The 16,078-nt window shown below is 36.4% G+C and overlaps 1 protein-coding gene across 1 annotated transcript; it reads right to left on the reverse strand.

Annotated features, from left to right (window-relative positions):
- MEIOC (meiosis specific with coiled-coil domain) lies at positions 1,982-12,627 on the reverse strand. The gene is made up of 5 exons (XM_021066304.1): positions 12,431-12,627; positions 9,190-11,062; positions 8,429-8,563; positions 3,300-3,480; positions 1,982-2,058 (listed from the first exon to the last, which is right to left on the reverse strand). Exons 1-5 carry the CDS (start codon positions 12,574-12,576, stop codon positions 1,982-1,984), a joined length of 2,412 nt encoding a protein of 803 aa, XP_020921963.1. The 5' UTR covers positions 12,577-12,627.

The raw sequence follows: 16,078 nt of genomic DNA on the forward strand, positions 1-16,078 counted from the left end.
CATCCATTAGAAGGTTCACAATAAAAAAGGACAACCAACTAATTTGAGAGTTATACAAGGTGACATGATAAGCAAAATTTCAAAGAATTTTTGTGTTTGTTTCATTTCTGACCACTGTCATGTAAAAGGTTCTCCAGAACTTTTATTCTGGTTTGCCTGGATTAGCATAAAGGCAGAACAAAAATTTCATATTTGAAGAGGGTCAGATTAGATTCAAGGATGTGTGAATGGCATTGTTTTATTATCTCTCAACATTATTACTTATGTGTTAATAATAAAATTTAAAACCTAGCACCAGTTCATATCAGTTAAGTGAAATTTGGTTTTCTGATATGAGTGACTCTTAAGGTTAGAAACTAATACCAACATGTAAAAAAAAAAAAGAAACTAAATATTTTCAACAAAGTAATTTATTTTTCCTGAGAGACTGAATTCAGTACAATATTTGTTTTGGTAACATCCAACATGTCTTATATCAAACTTAACCACTTTCTATGCAGTGACTGTGGTGGGATGATCTATTTTATTTGACTACCCTTAATGTAATTCATTTGGATAGTTCTAAGGCACTTCAGTGATCAAAATGTTTCTCCCTACAGTTATTCCTGCATTCTCAATCAGTTTCTTCCGCACATCATCTAAAGAAAAATTATGTGGTGTGATTACACTCCTTTTTTTTAATACCAGGATTTCTAAAACTAGGAAAAACACCAACATCTGAAACATTAGTGTTTCTAGTCAAAGATAGTTCAATTAAATTTCATCAGTACATTATATTATAGTTTAACTCATGCTAGAAATGTTAAAACCCAAGGTCTTCTGAGTCACATAATGCCAACATTTCATATTAATGAATAAATTACTCGGGTTCCATACAAAGATATTTAAGTGATGAGAAACAGAAAAAGCCAAGCTTTCAAGAGCCCTTTTAAGAAAATATAGAAACAAACTAATGAACACAACTACACAAAATATACACTAACGAATTGCAAACTAAACTAGTTAAAGATTAACCTTAAAAAAATATATTTTAGAACTTCGTGATACCCTCATAAAAGGCAGTAAACTAAGGGTATTAAAACAATAGTCATTATTTTAGTTACTGTGTATCAAGTCTAAAAGATCCAGATAAAGGAAATGTTTTGTTTTGATTCAATTAAAATACTTTAAAACTGGAAATATTTAATAATTGATAGTATAATTAAATTTTAAAGAATATACACAAATGATTTGAACAGGTTTTATATTCAGTAACTTGCATGGTTTTTACCCTGGCACTTTTATCACTAATTTAGGAGAATCAGATGCATTTCCCTCCATATACGTAGGCACTAAGATTTCAAATTTATAAATATGGTAGTATTTTAAATATTAAATTTTTACATGAATATTGGGTTCATTCTTATTTTCCTTTGTTCCCTAGGTATTATCCAGTTTTGTAAGGAAAACACTTTTATATCACAATCAAAACTTGTCTTGGTTACTAGACTGTAGCCATAATTGGGTTACAGTTGCTTCGATTCATTATTTGGAATTATACTTACTAAGGCAGACCTAAATGAAACTTATCTTCTAGAATAATTTCACATTTGCATTTACCTGCACTGCAGAATGGGTTTCAGCAATATATTAGCTGTTAGGAAATATTTAATTTACTTAAACTTGTTATCTCTGACTACCTGGAACTCCTAGAGTAGTCAACTTTACCTTTGAGTTCACTTTAAACTGTCTGATTCATTCCAAACAGAGGATTTTTAAATAGAAGTTAGACTTCATTAAGGTATTAACTTTAAATCTGAAGGAAAGTTAATGTACTAAAATTTTCAAGTTTGACAAGTTCATTAAAATTTTTTAGCATGTCTTGATACATTTACTTATCAGCTTTTTATTCTTCTTTCTGCTGGCATTTCCTTAACGTTTGTTTGCTTCACTTCTCTGGTTGATTGAATTGCTACTATTTAGGCTTTCATGGACTTTATCTTCACAGTTCACTATATCTTGTAAAGCCTTTTCCGCATCTGTTTGGCCAGCTGTACTGGCTGTTTTGGGCAAGGTCATCTGCAGTGCACACCATAGGGTCGTGCGTGCTTTCCGAGTAGCCACACACATCTCTTTAATTGCTGAAGCAAGGGCAAAAACATCTGTAAAAGAAAAATTGGGGGTCAGTTCAAATTAGATATCATTTAAGTACCCTATAACTCTCACAAAATCCAGTGCTGTACTACTAAATGATTAAACATTGTGGGTTTTTTTGTTTGTTTGTTTGTTTGTTTTTGTTTTTTGTCTTTTTGCCATTTCTTGGGCTGCTCCCATGGCATATGGAGGTTCCCAGGCTAGGGGTCCAATCAGAGCTGTAGCCGCCGGCCTACACCAGAGCCACAGCAACGCAGGATCCGAGCTGCGTCTGCAACCTACACCACAGCTCACGGCAACACTGGATCCTTAACCCACTGAGCAAGGCCAGGGATCGAACCCGCAACTTCATGGTTCCTAGTCGGATTCGTTAACCATTGAGCCACGACAGGAATTCCAAACATTGTTTTTATGAAAGAAGGATGGTTACTGGATTTCCTGCTATGTGATGCAGTGGCTTAAGAATCTGACTGCAGTAGCTCAGGTTTGCTGTAAGTTAAAGGATCTGGCGTTGCCTATGGACTGAGTTAACCAAAGTACTTGACTTAATATATAAAAGTGTTGATACTTGTATTTATTTCTGACCAGTATGACCATGACTGCTTTGGATAAAACATAGACTTCAACACAGTTATTATAATTAAATGGGTAAAATTAGCAAAATAGATCAAAGTAATTTTGGAGTAAATTATGTGGGCATGATTTAACAATTCATTCTTTAGATGATGTAAATATTAGAAATCCAACCATTCAACCTCAGAATCTGATTTTATTAAAAAATTTTTTATGAAGCGTAATTAGTTTATGTTTTGTCAGTTTCTAGTGTACAGCAAAGTGATTCAGTTATAGATATGTGTGTATATAAATATGTATATATTCTTTTCCATTACGGTTTATTATAGGATATTGAATGCAGTTCCCTGTGCTATACAGTAGGACCTTGTTGTTTATCTATTTTATATATAGTAGTTGGTATCTGCTAATCCCCAGACTAATTTATTGCTCCCCCATCCCTCTTCCCCTTTGATAACCATAAGTCTATTTTCTATGTCTGTGAGTCTGTTTTGTAAATAAGTTCATTTATAACGTATTTTAGAAAATTTGATTTTATTAACATTCAAGTTATCTCAGTGTCCTATCAAAAGAATACACATTAATATGTGTACCTCTGTCATCTTGGCATCTAGGAACTCCTTGCCTTTGTCGATTTGAAGCATTAACAATTTCATCCTTTCTACGTGACTGTACGATGTGAATGGACTCCAAGTGTCTATCAAGAGCTGTAGAGATATTGGCATGGAGGGGAGAGCTTCGAAGACGTTCCATTTTGCCTAGTAAAGTCACAACCTGAGGGAAACATTTTAAATTTTGATGAGGCATGTAACCACATTACCATCATTAACTTAAGTAAAAACAAATCTTCAATGAAGCAGAATAGAGATGAAAGCAATAATATTCATTCAATAAATAACTGAATGCTTACTGTGTCCTGTCACTGTGCTAGGAGAAACAAAGATGGAAAGTCAGTCTTTTGTACCTACTTGCATATGTTAATTCTAAAAGCTTTAAGGGTAATCCTTACTAGGAAGTATAAGCAACAATGAAAGAATCAAACATTCAAATATTTCCATGTTATTAAGTGTAAATTTAAGATCCAACACTGTTTTTGGCAAGTAAGAGAACGGCCTGCAAATAGAGCATTATAAGGAGTAATTGTATTCTAAAGAAAAAAAATTGAGCTAAAAGGGAGAAGCTCAAGAATGATTAATCTTGGACTTCAGCAAGTCCTTTCTGGGCCCTCCAGTGTTTTCCTTTTGGAAATCAGAAATAGTACTGGATAGCAGTAGTTTGAGGGGTCCATAATCCAGAAAGTACTGAGTTAAATTTTTTTTTTTTTTAATATTTTTAGGGCTGCACCTGCAGCATGTAGAGGTTCCTAGGCTAGGGGTCAAATTAGAGCTGTAGCCCCTGGCCTACACCACAGCCACAGCAACACAGGATCCAAGCCACATCTTCGACCTACACCACAGCTCATGGCAACGCCAGATGCTTAACCCACTGAGCGAGGCCAGGTATCGAACCTGAGTCCTCATGGATGCTAGTCAGACTGTTTCCACTGAGCCATGATGGGAACTCCTAAATTTATGCTGGAATAATAAAAAATAAATTCTATAACTGTCAAAATTGCTAAGAAAAATTAGGAAGTCACAATCTTCTGGTTAATAAAGCTTGAAAAAGGGCACTGTTTATATTGGATTAGTTAAGGGGAGTACGTCTTATAGTTGTATATGCCTAACTTGTTTCAAATTCTAAACTTGGAAGGTGTAAGGAAAGAGAACTTTTTTGAGTAAGATTTGAACATCAGTTACAGTAATTGCCTTTGGGAGCTAAATGATTTAAAATTCACATAAGAACTTGGTATTCAGTGACTGGGAAGAGTACAAAAATACCTCTCAATAAGCTAATCGCACCTGAATGAATGCCTCTAATCTCACACTCCTATCAAATTTAAGTCTATGTCAGTTCAAGCCCATGGAGAAAATACAAGTGTACAGGTATTAAATATTTCCGTCCTGGAGTTCCCGTCGTGGCACAGTGGTTAACGAATCCGACTAGGAACCATGAGGTTGCAGGTTCGATCCCTGGCCTTGTTCAGTGGGTTAACGATCCAGCATTGCTGTGAGCTGTGGTGTAGGTTGCAGATGCAGCTCGGATCCTGCGTTGCTGTGGCTCGGGTGTAGGCCGGCGGCTACAGCTCTGATTGGACCCCTAGCCTTGGAACTCCATATGCCGTGAGAGCGGCCCAAGAAATGGCAAAAAAGACAATAAATAAATAAATAAATAAATAAATAAATTTCCCTCCTAGCTGTACAACCAACCAGATTCTTGAAGGGAAAATAAAACAACAAAAGAAACAAAATACCATAGAAAAAAACTCCAGTTAACTACAAATTATACATTTTTAAAATAAGACAATGATTTTGAATAAATAAGTGTAAAAAATTTATACACGGGATTTTTAGTAAACTTTTAAAAGATTTCAGAATTCTACAAAACCAGCAAACTAGAAAGTAGTACATGCAAAAATATTTTTGCCTTTTGTGTATTAATTGATCTAATATTGCTAAATATAAGCAAAATTACTATAACAGTTATAAATATAACCTTCTAAATTAGTGTGAAGCCTGAGAGTTCCCGCTGTGGCTCAGTGGTAAGGAACCTAACTACTATTCATGAGGACTCAGGTTCAATCCCTGACCTCGATCAGTGGGTTAAGGATCCAGCATTGCCGTGAGCTGTGGTATAGGTCACAGACATGGCTCAGATCCCATGTGGCTGTGACTGTGGTGTAGGCCAGCAGCTAGGGCTCCAATTCGACCCCTAGCCTGGTAACTTTTATACGATGTGGGTGCAGCCCAAAAAAACAGGAAAAAAAAATTACTGTGAAGCCTATGGGTAGAAAAAGGATATTTATTTCTTTCTTCTTCTTTTTTTTTTTTTTGCCTTTTTGTCTTTTTGCCATTTCTTGGGCTGCTCCCTCGGCACATGGAGGTTCCCAGGCTAGGGGTCTAATCGGAGCTGTAGCCACCAGCCTACACCAGAGCCACAGCAACTCAGGATCAAAGCTGCGTCTGCAACCTACACCACAGCTCACAGCAACGCCGGAACCTTAACCCACTGAACAAGGCCAGGGATTGAACCCGCAACCTCATGGTTCCTAGTCAGATTCGTTAACCACTGAGCCACAACGGGAACTCCAGAAAAAGGATATTTCTTAATATTCACAGTTAGCAATCCTTTGCTATATTGCCTAGAAATATATTACTGAGAAAAAGCAATATTAACTTGGAACACTTTTACAAAAAAAATAAAAGACAAGTTTTTTTTAACATTTGGCTATAATCAATGTCAGTATCTGACTATACCACTGATAAATTCCATTGTATAGGTTTACAAGTTTGATTAAAAATTTCAGCTGACCCAGGCTTAAAGCCAGGTAAAATCAATCTTTTCACTGAAGTAGTTCATATCTGTATTTTATTTTATTTTATTTTTGGCTTTGCCCAAGGCATGCAGGAATTCCCAGGCCAGGGATTGAACCTGTGCCACAGCAGGGACCTGAGCCATAGCAGAGATAATACTGGATCCTTAACTTGTTGTACCACCAGTGAACTCCTTATTCTGTATTTGAAAGGCGCATGGTACAAATAAGAAACTGATGTGCAACAAAATAAAGACTCGGTTGTGTTAATTTTTCTAATTCCTAAAATGGTTTTTATTCAGTCACAGAAGCAACCTGTTCCACTTCATGTTTTTTCCTAGGAATCTTCATCAAAATTTATTTGGAAAACTCTAAGTTTCTAAGGGAGGAAAGCCAAAAAATAAAAACCTTCACCCTACTCTATTAAAGTTGCTTAGAAAATTCTGAAATTACAAAGGAGATAATAGGAATAAACATTCTTGGGGTTTTTTTGGTTGTTTTTTTAACTGGCTGTGCCCGTGGCATGTGGAAACTCCCAGGTCAGGGATCCAACCTGGGTCAGAGTTGTGACCTATGCCACAGCTGTGGCAATGCTGGATTCTTAACCTGCTGCACCACAAGGGAATATCTGGAATAGTGATTCTTTTTTTTTTGCTTTTTGCTTTTTTTAAGGGCTGAGCCTATGGCATATGTAAGTTTCCAGGCTGGGGTCAAATCAGTGCTGCAGCCACCAGCCTACACCACAGTCACAGAAACGCCGGATTGGAGGCACGTCTGTGACCTACACAACAGCTCACAGCAATGCTAGATCCTTAACCCACTGAACAAGGCCAGGGATCAAACCTGTATCTTCACAGTTGCTAGTCAGGTTTGTAACCTGTTGAGTCACAACAGGAGCCCCCAGAATAATGATTCTTAACATCAAGATTCTTTATGACATTTGATTTGAAGTAATATATAAAATTATACATACCTAAATACTTCAGGTTATTCTCATTTAATACATTGCTGGATATACCTTAATGTTTATTGACTAAGAGAGTACTAGGTTAAGAAAATGAAAATTGGTAATTCCTTGTTAATTTATCACCTTGTGTTAATGCATCTCATGAAGCTATAAAACAGATGTCCTATACATAAAATAGGACTTTACAGGAGTTCTCGTCATGGCTCAGTGGTTAACGAATCCGACTAGGAACCATGAAGTTGCAGGTTCGATCCCTGCCCTTGCTCAGTGGGTTAAGGATCTGGCATTGCTGTGAGCTGTGGTGTAGATTGCAGACGCAGCTCAGATCCCGCGTTGCTGTGGTTCTGGCGTAGGCTAGTGGCTACAGCTCCCATTAGACCCCTAGCCTGGGAACCTCCATATGCCGCGGGAGCAGCCCAAGAAATGGCAAAAGGACAAAAAAAATAAAAATTAAAATAGGACTTTATATATAATATTATATATAGTATTATATATAATATTCAAAATGATTTTTGCTTTAAAAATATTTCTTTGAGGATTAGCTCCATTAGAGGGCCACTTAGATTATTAGACCTACTTTTTTTTGTTGTTGTTTTTGTTTTTGCTTTTTAGAGGCACATGGAGGTTCCGAGGCTAGGAGTCCAATCGGAGCTACAGCTGCCTGCCTACACCAGAGCCATAGCAACTTGGGATCCAAACCCATCTGTGCCCTACACCACAGCTCACGGCAACGCCGGATCCTTAACCCACTGAGCAAGGCCAGGGATCAAACCCGCAACCTCATGGTTCCTAGTCAGATTCATTAACCACTGTGCCATGACGGGAACTCCTAGACCTACTTTTTAAATGACTGAGTAGGGCTATTTTCCCTTTCCCAAAATCACAGTCTAGAACCAAACATTGAAAAGAATATTTCAGGGAGCTACACATAGAAGTGATTTTTTTTTTTTTTTTTGGGGCTATGCCCGTGGCACATGAAAATTCCAGGGCCAGGGAATGAAGCTGCACTACAGCAGTGACCCAAGCCACTTTAGTGACAACACCAGATCTTTAACTGTCTGGGTCATCAGGAAACTCCACATATAAAGGTGATTTAAATATCCTCCAGAACTCTAACTTGCTGAAGTATTTTAAAATTTTATCAAACAATTGTTAAGGATCTGGCATTGCCTTGAGCTTCGTGTAGGTTGCAGACGTGGTTCGGATCTTGCATTACTGTGGCTGTGGTGCAGGCTAATAGCTGTAGCTCTGATTTGACCCCTAGCCTGGGAACTTCCATATGCTGCAGGTGTGGGCCTAAAAAGCAAAACCAAAAAAATCTGCTATTGGATATTTTTACAGCTTACTCTGGCTTGTTCTCGAAGTTCATCCACAATTAAGCGATCAACTCTAGATGGGTTGGAGGTCAGCCTTGGAATTGGAGTATTGTTAGTACTGGATACTTTTTTCCCTGGATAATTCTTGGCAAGGGCCAATTCAGTCTGTAAAAGAATTATATAACTTTTAGATGTTAATTTTCTAAATATGATTTAATTATGAATCATAGGCCTAAGAAGTAAACTGAAAATAACTCCTTTAAATAAAAATTCTGTTTTGGTGTCAAAAGACAACAAATACAGATCACGGTACCACGATATTTTACTGTAATAATGCATAAAGTACCTGAACACTGCAACAATTTAATACTTAAAAAATTCAAAGAAATAAACTTTTAATCCATTAAGGAAAAATTCTACCACACAGCCAAAATAAACTTTAAAATAACAATTTTTTTTTTAACTCTAAGCCTTTTTTTTTTTCAGCTGTGCTCACGGCATGCAGAAGTTCCCAGGCCAGGGATCTAACCCACTCCATAGCAGTGACACAAGCCACAGCAATGACAAAACCAGATCCTTAACCAAGTCACCAGGGAACTGCAAAAATTCCAAGGTTTTTTAGTCACCTAATTCTTTATAGTCACAGACTTAACAAATACTACACATATTACTGAAGAATTTAGCTTAAAAATAAGGCAACTACTCTTTCTTAAACTATGCTAAGGTAAACAAAATGAAGATAGACAAAGGGGACATACTAAGTTATACCCAAATGAATAGCTTTGTTTTACCTTTTTTCTCTCCTTTTCTAATGCTCTCCATTGTTCATAGCACTCTTCCAGACGAATATGAAGTTCACTGGCTGGTCCACTACGAGTTTTAATTGGTCTTTGAAATCCAAAAGTTGGCACGAAACCAGAAAAGGAATTATCACCATACATCATTTCATTAAAATAAGGGTATAAGTGGCTTAAGTCATCATAAGAAAACAAATCATAGGAATCCAACAGTGGAACAAGTGAATGGCCAAATGGGTGGGTGGATCTTAGGGGAAACCCATTTGAACCAAGTTGTTGAAAACTCTGATTATGCCTTAAATCTCCCATCATATAATTATTAGAAAAGCATGACGCCTGCGTACGATTCATACGGCCATTAATATTGTTGTCTCCACTTCCTTGTCTGTGGCTATTAAAATGACCTTGTGACTCCAACAGATCTTGATATGTACTTTGAGATAAGCCATCTAAATGCTTTGGACCTTCGTCAGGATCATAATGTCCACTCTGGGGCTTAGCTTGAAAATTATGTTTGTTTATATTTTCAATGATCCCATACTGCTGAGCTGAATAGTTATCACAAAATCCATTTGGCTGCCTTATCTTTTTATCAGTAACGGATTCAAAGAGATTTTCTTCTGCAGTCTTTGTCAGTCCTTCCATGTGATTGGCAGATTGAATTCTTTCTGCACCATTGTAACCCAAATCAAAACTAGAAAATGCTGAAGGGTTTTCTTGGCAATACTTCTGAAATAAATTGCTATTTGGGGTTAAATTTGTAGATGAGAGTTGGGAGAAATCTGAAGAATGGTTAGAACCTTTCGAAGCTGCACTTAAATGACTATTTAATTTTATCAAGTTACCTTGATTTCGATAAGGAATAGGAGTGTTATTTTTTGTTTGGACATTCATCCAAGTTGGTCTGTTTAAGTTGATACCTCCCGAAGATGTTGCTGAGTTTGCTAGTAAATTCACTGACTTAAAATACTCAGAATTTGGGGGGTCAGGTTTAGTAAACTGTTGCTTTTCTGTGACATTAGCAAAATCATTATTAGCTGGACAAGCAGTGTGAGGTTTTAACCCATATTCTGATTTTAAGCTGAAATCAGCAGTAAATGCTGCTTCCTTTGCAAACTGTTTTTCTGCGAGATGTGGTGTAGTTTTTGGAAATGTGAAATTCTGCTGGTCAGGTATTGCCTCCTCTATTTTTTTCTGATTTGTTGGTTTAACCTGAAATAACTTTGTGTAGGTGTCTGCTTCTACAGCTGGTGTTTCAGCTGTGTTACTGGCTAACTTTTTACTCTCCTGAACACTAAAATTTGAACACTTATTCAGCTTAGCCTTATTAGGATGAGCATATTCGGAGTATCTACAATAATCTGCATTTTCGCTGTATCTATTAAATTGGGAAAGAAACATCTCTGCCCTCTTTTGCTGTAATGGTGCTTCAAGACCTTTAGCACATATCTTCTCTCTTCCATAAGAGTAACTATCAACTCCTGATTCTTTCATGATGTCAGACAGACCAGTTTGTGGTGTAAAACAGTTTTTGATAAATGGATATTCTTGAAATGTTGTCTTAGCTGTATCGTTTGTCTGAATATTATAGCAATTAGAATGATCACTTCGTGAGGAGTACATCCATTGTTCTTCAAGGTCTAAACCAGTAAATCCATGATAAAGTTCATCTATTTTTTGTTGTGGTATGAGATTACTAGTGAGCAGGTACTGCTTTTCCACTGCTGACACAGATTCACCACTGTAATAAGCTTGCTGAGAGATGGCTGTATCTATTGGCCTTTTGGTTTCTGTTAAGAGGTCATGGTGATCTGCAAATCTGCTTGTGTTCATTGGCCAAACTGACTTTAAATTGGAGGAGCAGGTCCTAGAACAAGTAAATATATTTAGTTTAAAATAAATTAGGTTTTTTAAAAGCTTTATTTCCTTAGTGGTGAAAGTAGGAAAGGTTTTCAAAAACATTTCTATTTCCCCACCTAACCATTCTCTAATCCTTTTTAATTTTGCCTTATAAGCTACCATCACACCCAAATAATTCTCTATCACTTGAAATGTGATATATGTTACATAAATATGTATATCTTAATCTTAATATGTCTTCACTATACTTTCCCAAGAGACATTAACTAAGGCCTGGGGCTGGTGACACATGGTTTTACATGAATTATTTATTTATAGTAAGTAAAAACCAAATAAGCTTTTCCTTTAAGTTATATAATATGAAAGTGTTGTTGACCACAATTTTTTTGTGAAAAAAGATGTGCTTTGCTAAAACATTACTGAAATTAAAACATTTTAAAAGAAAAAAAAGAGAACATTTTCATTGGTTAGATGTGTACTACATATTCCCGTATTTATGAAATAGGGTATTTGGGTAACATGGCTTTCACACCCAAATAAAACAACGTGTATTTAAAAATTTTTTACTATGAATGAAATCCATACATATAACTGCAGAGCAGTAATGATCATTTTATTTTTGGAGATATAAATATAAAACTTCTTCGAATTTGTACTTTTATTTATTTATTTATTTTGGCCACACCTGTGGAAATTCCCAGATCAGGGACTGAACTCACACCACTACAGTGACACAAGCCACTGCAGTGACAATGCCAGATCCCTAACCTGCTCAGCCACATGGGAACTCCTGTCTTTTTTTTTTTTTTTTTTAATGTAAACTCTTTAAGTCAAATTTTTAGCTCACTAACTCAAGGGAAACAACTCTGAATAATGTAAGTTTCCAAATGAAGCTTCTTTTTTGGCCACACCTGAAGCATATGGAAGTTCCCAGGCTAAGGACTGAATCCCAGCCACAACTGTGATCTACGCTGCAGCTGAGCTGCAGTGGGAACTCCTGAAGGTTCTTAATAGCATATTAAACTTTTAATTGTATGGCAAGCACCTCAGCAGAATCAAGTCTCCAAGAAATAAGCATTTGAATTAAGATGTCTACTGTCAGATGACCCTCTATTAAGTAAAAGTGAAAGATAATAAATAGGGTATGGAAGTGACATATGGAAGTTCCCAGGCTAAGGGGTTGAATTGGAGCTGTAGCTGCCTGCCTACACCACAGCTCATGGCAATGCCGGATCCTTTAACCCACTGAGTGAGGCCAAGGATCGAGGCCAGCGTCCTCATGGATACTAGTCGGGTTTGTTACTGCTGAGCCACGACGGGAACTCCTGGAAATTTAAGTTTACTATACACTATATAGCTTATATAATATACTAACCCCTCAGCAAAATATGGCTGTGATTTATCTTGTTCTTCCAAAATGTTAGATACAAGTCCATATAAGTCAGTTTCACTACCATAGTCATTTCTTTCTGTTTGAATCCTAAAAATAAATGAATACCACATGTAAATTCTTTTGCTCATGTTAAAATACAATATATTGATTTCTATTTCATATTTTTTTTTTTTTTTTGGTCTTTTTAGGGCCGCACTCGCAACACATGGAGGTTCCCAGGCTAGGGGTCTAATCAGAGCTGTTGCCGCTGGCCTACGCCACAGCCACAGCAACTTGGGATCCAAGCCTCGTCTGCAACCTACACCACAGCTCACAGCAACTCCGGATCCTTAAACCACTGAGCGAGCGAGGCCCAGGATCGATCCCGAAACCTCATAGTTCCTAGTCGGATTTGTTAACCACTGAGCCAGGACGGGAACTCCTCTATTTCAGATTTATTCTCCCATTATCTTTCTTTAAATATTTGGACTGAACCTACATTATCATTTCAAATAAAGAGAAAACAGAAACTCAAGAACATTTCCCACTTTAGCATAGTGTTTATCCTACATAAGTATTTCTCCTTCATTCCAAATCTATGTCTATGTCACAATGTATGCTTACTTTTTTTTTTTTTTTTTTTTTTTTTTTTTTTTTTTTTTTTTTGGTCTTTTTGCCATTTCTTGGGCCGCTCCTGCGGCATATGGAGGTTCCCAGGCTAGGGGTCTAATGGGAGCTGTAGCCACCAGCCTACGCCAGAGCCACAGTAACGTGGGATCCAAGCCGCGTCTGCAACTTACACCACAGCTCACGGCAACGCCGGATCCCTTAACCCACTGAGCAAGGCCAGGGACCGAATCTGCAACCTCATGGTTCCCAGTCGGATTCGTTAACCACTGTGCCACGACGGGGAACTCCTGTATGCTTACTTCTTATTTCTCTAGAATACATGCTATTCATTTTACATGACCAAGATATTAACCTCTGATACATGATGCTGTAGACAGGGTTGGTACCACAGCTGCTCCTGAAAGCATGTCTAGTTCTATTACACATCATTCTGTCAATACTTGCTCAGTTTTTTCATTTGTAATTTGAAAACCATATATACTTGCTGCTCTATTTTTGTAACTCTTAAACCTAAATGTTGGATTAAAAATTGATATGTGATACAGTCATCCTAGATACCACAGCAAATTGCAGTTGTCCCTTAAATGTAAAAGATTCGGGGTATTCTTAAATCTTTGCCGAAAAAGTGACTGGTGCTCCATGTACCTGAAATCCTACCTAGTGATTAACACTGTCTAAATAATATAAAATGTGTTAGTGACTAACACTGTCCATCAGGAGGTGGAAATTAGTCCTTTTTACCTCTCATGGATTTTGGGTAATTTGTTCCTAGAAGTAATGTTGTTTAAAATTTTAACTTCTTGTTTTTATCACATTTTATTTCTAACATTTCATAGTGTTAGGACATTTTACATGTATATATATATACATGTAAAATGTTGTTGTTCCTTTTTTCGGCCACACCGGTAGCATATGGAAGTTCCCAGGCCAGGAATTGAATCCGAGCTGCATCTGGGACCTAAGCTGTGGCAACGCCAGATCCCTAACCCACTGTGCCACAGTGGGAACTCCAGGACATTTTATAAATAAAAATACCTTATATTTGCATAACACTCAAACATTTCATTGATCTTCATAACATAGGAAGGGTAGCTGTTAATAATCATTAAGCTGTTGAATAAATAATCACACGAGATATTAAGAAACTTGAATTTTGCAAGGGTATATGATTTGCCAAGCTTTACTATACATTTGCTGAACAAATGGTCTGCCTACACTCCTAATGCTTTTTCCACTACATCTTGTTATTTCGTAAAGATTCAATATAAAGTTTTCTTGTATAATAATGTATTAGTATATACCTAAAAAATATTCAATGTAATACATACTTAATTGTTAATAGTTGTTACTGGGAGGTGAGGAGACAGGGTTAAGGTGATTAACTTCTGCTTTCCTTTATACATTTCTGTAAAGTCTGAAGTTTTTCTTTTTGTATTCTTTTTTGACCACCCTGTGGCATGTGGAGTTCCTGGGCCAGGGATCAGATCTGAGCTGCAATTACAATCTATGCCATAGCGTAGCAACACTGGATCCTTAACCCACTCCAGAGAGATGACCAATCCCATTGGCCCATAGAGGGAACTCCAAATTTTATTTTTTTAAATTACAGTTGATTTACAGTGTTGTGCAAGTCTGAAGTTTTTCAACTTCAGAGAAACTTCTGATGTATCAATTTAAAAACAAAAATATTTGGTATCAACTTAAAAATACTTGGTTTTGGTAGAATTATGCGTTATATAGTCTTTCTAATAAAATCACTATTTTAGAGAACTTACCAAAATTTTAAAATTAAAAAATTTAAATTAGTAATATTTTAAAAGTAATTATTGCCTGGTTAAATAAAAGCAGTATCAGCCTCTATCAACTGCTCCTTTATTATAATTAACATAAAAGTAGTGTTAAGCTTAAGCTTCTCTTTGCAATAAGCTCCCATAATACTCTATACTTCTTTTAACCCTCACGATATTGGCAGTGCCTGGGAAGTTGGCATCATCATCGTCATCATTATTATGTAAGATCTATAAAGGCAGGGATACTATTGGCCATATTACTCTAATATTCCCAGTGGGAAGGAATATAATGTAGAGTAGGCCCTTATTATTAGTGGAATTGAATAGAAAAATAATTAAAGTATCTTATGTTTGATAAAATTCTGTTTGTTGTATACGTGAGGGAAAATGACTGAAAATTTATTTTTATTTTTATGAGGTTTTTTTTGTTGTTGTTTTCGTTTTGTCTTTTTAGGGCCACACCCATGGCATATGCTGGTTCCCAGGCTAGGAGTCGAATCAGAGCTGCAGCTGCTGGCCTACACTGCAGCTCACAACAACGCCAGATCCTTAACCCACTGAGCAAGTCCAAGGATCAAACCTGCGTCCTCATAGATGCTAGTAAGATTTGTTTCCACTGAGCCACGATGGGAACTCTGAATTACTGAAAATTTAGAATTGGATTAAAAAATAAATTGAAAAAATGAAACTCATTTATATAAGTTAGAAAGAGGAACTTAAAATTTACTCACCGATGGTTGCTTATAATGTATGAAAAAGCTAATAAGAAAAAAGTACACAAACATAATTGCCCAGTTTAAGGTTTCCTAAAAGTTTGATAAACATAAAATTATGCCATAACATAAAAATACTAATATGGGGAACAAAGAGCTAAGATAACTGTGTTCTCAAACTTAAAAACAGTCCATTTAACCAGAGAAATCTAATTTATTACTTTACCTGTTCTTTACATTGATCTGAGAATTAGAGGACTGTTTAATATCATCTCCATAAGTAGACCATGGTGCATAGAAAAGTGAAGAATCTACAGAACCTGCATATTCTGTTGATGAAGAAAGTGGAGCATAGGTCTGCCTTAGGTCAACATTTTCTTCACTCTGAAATTTTAAAGACGTGTGTGTATCAGACACAATAAAAACGACATTTAGTACAGAATATTTAGTGAAGTAATAAGAAATTTGAGGAAATAACACATACATAAGAGTTGGAAGACAAATATAGACTCAGCCAC

This window comes from Sus scrofa, chromosome 12 (assembly GCF_000003025.6).
Source record: "Sus scrofa isolate TJ Tabasco breed Duroc chromosome 12, Sscrofa11.1, whole genome shotgun sequence".
NCBI lineage: Eukaryota > Metazoa > Chordata > Mammalia > Artiodactyla > Suidae > Sus > Sus scrofa.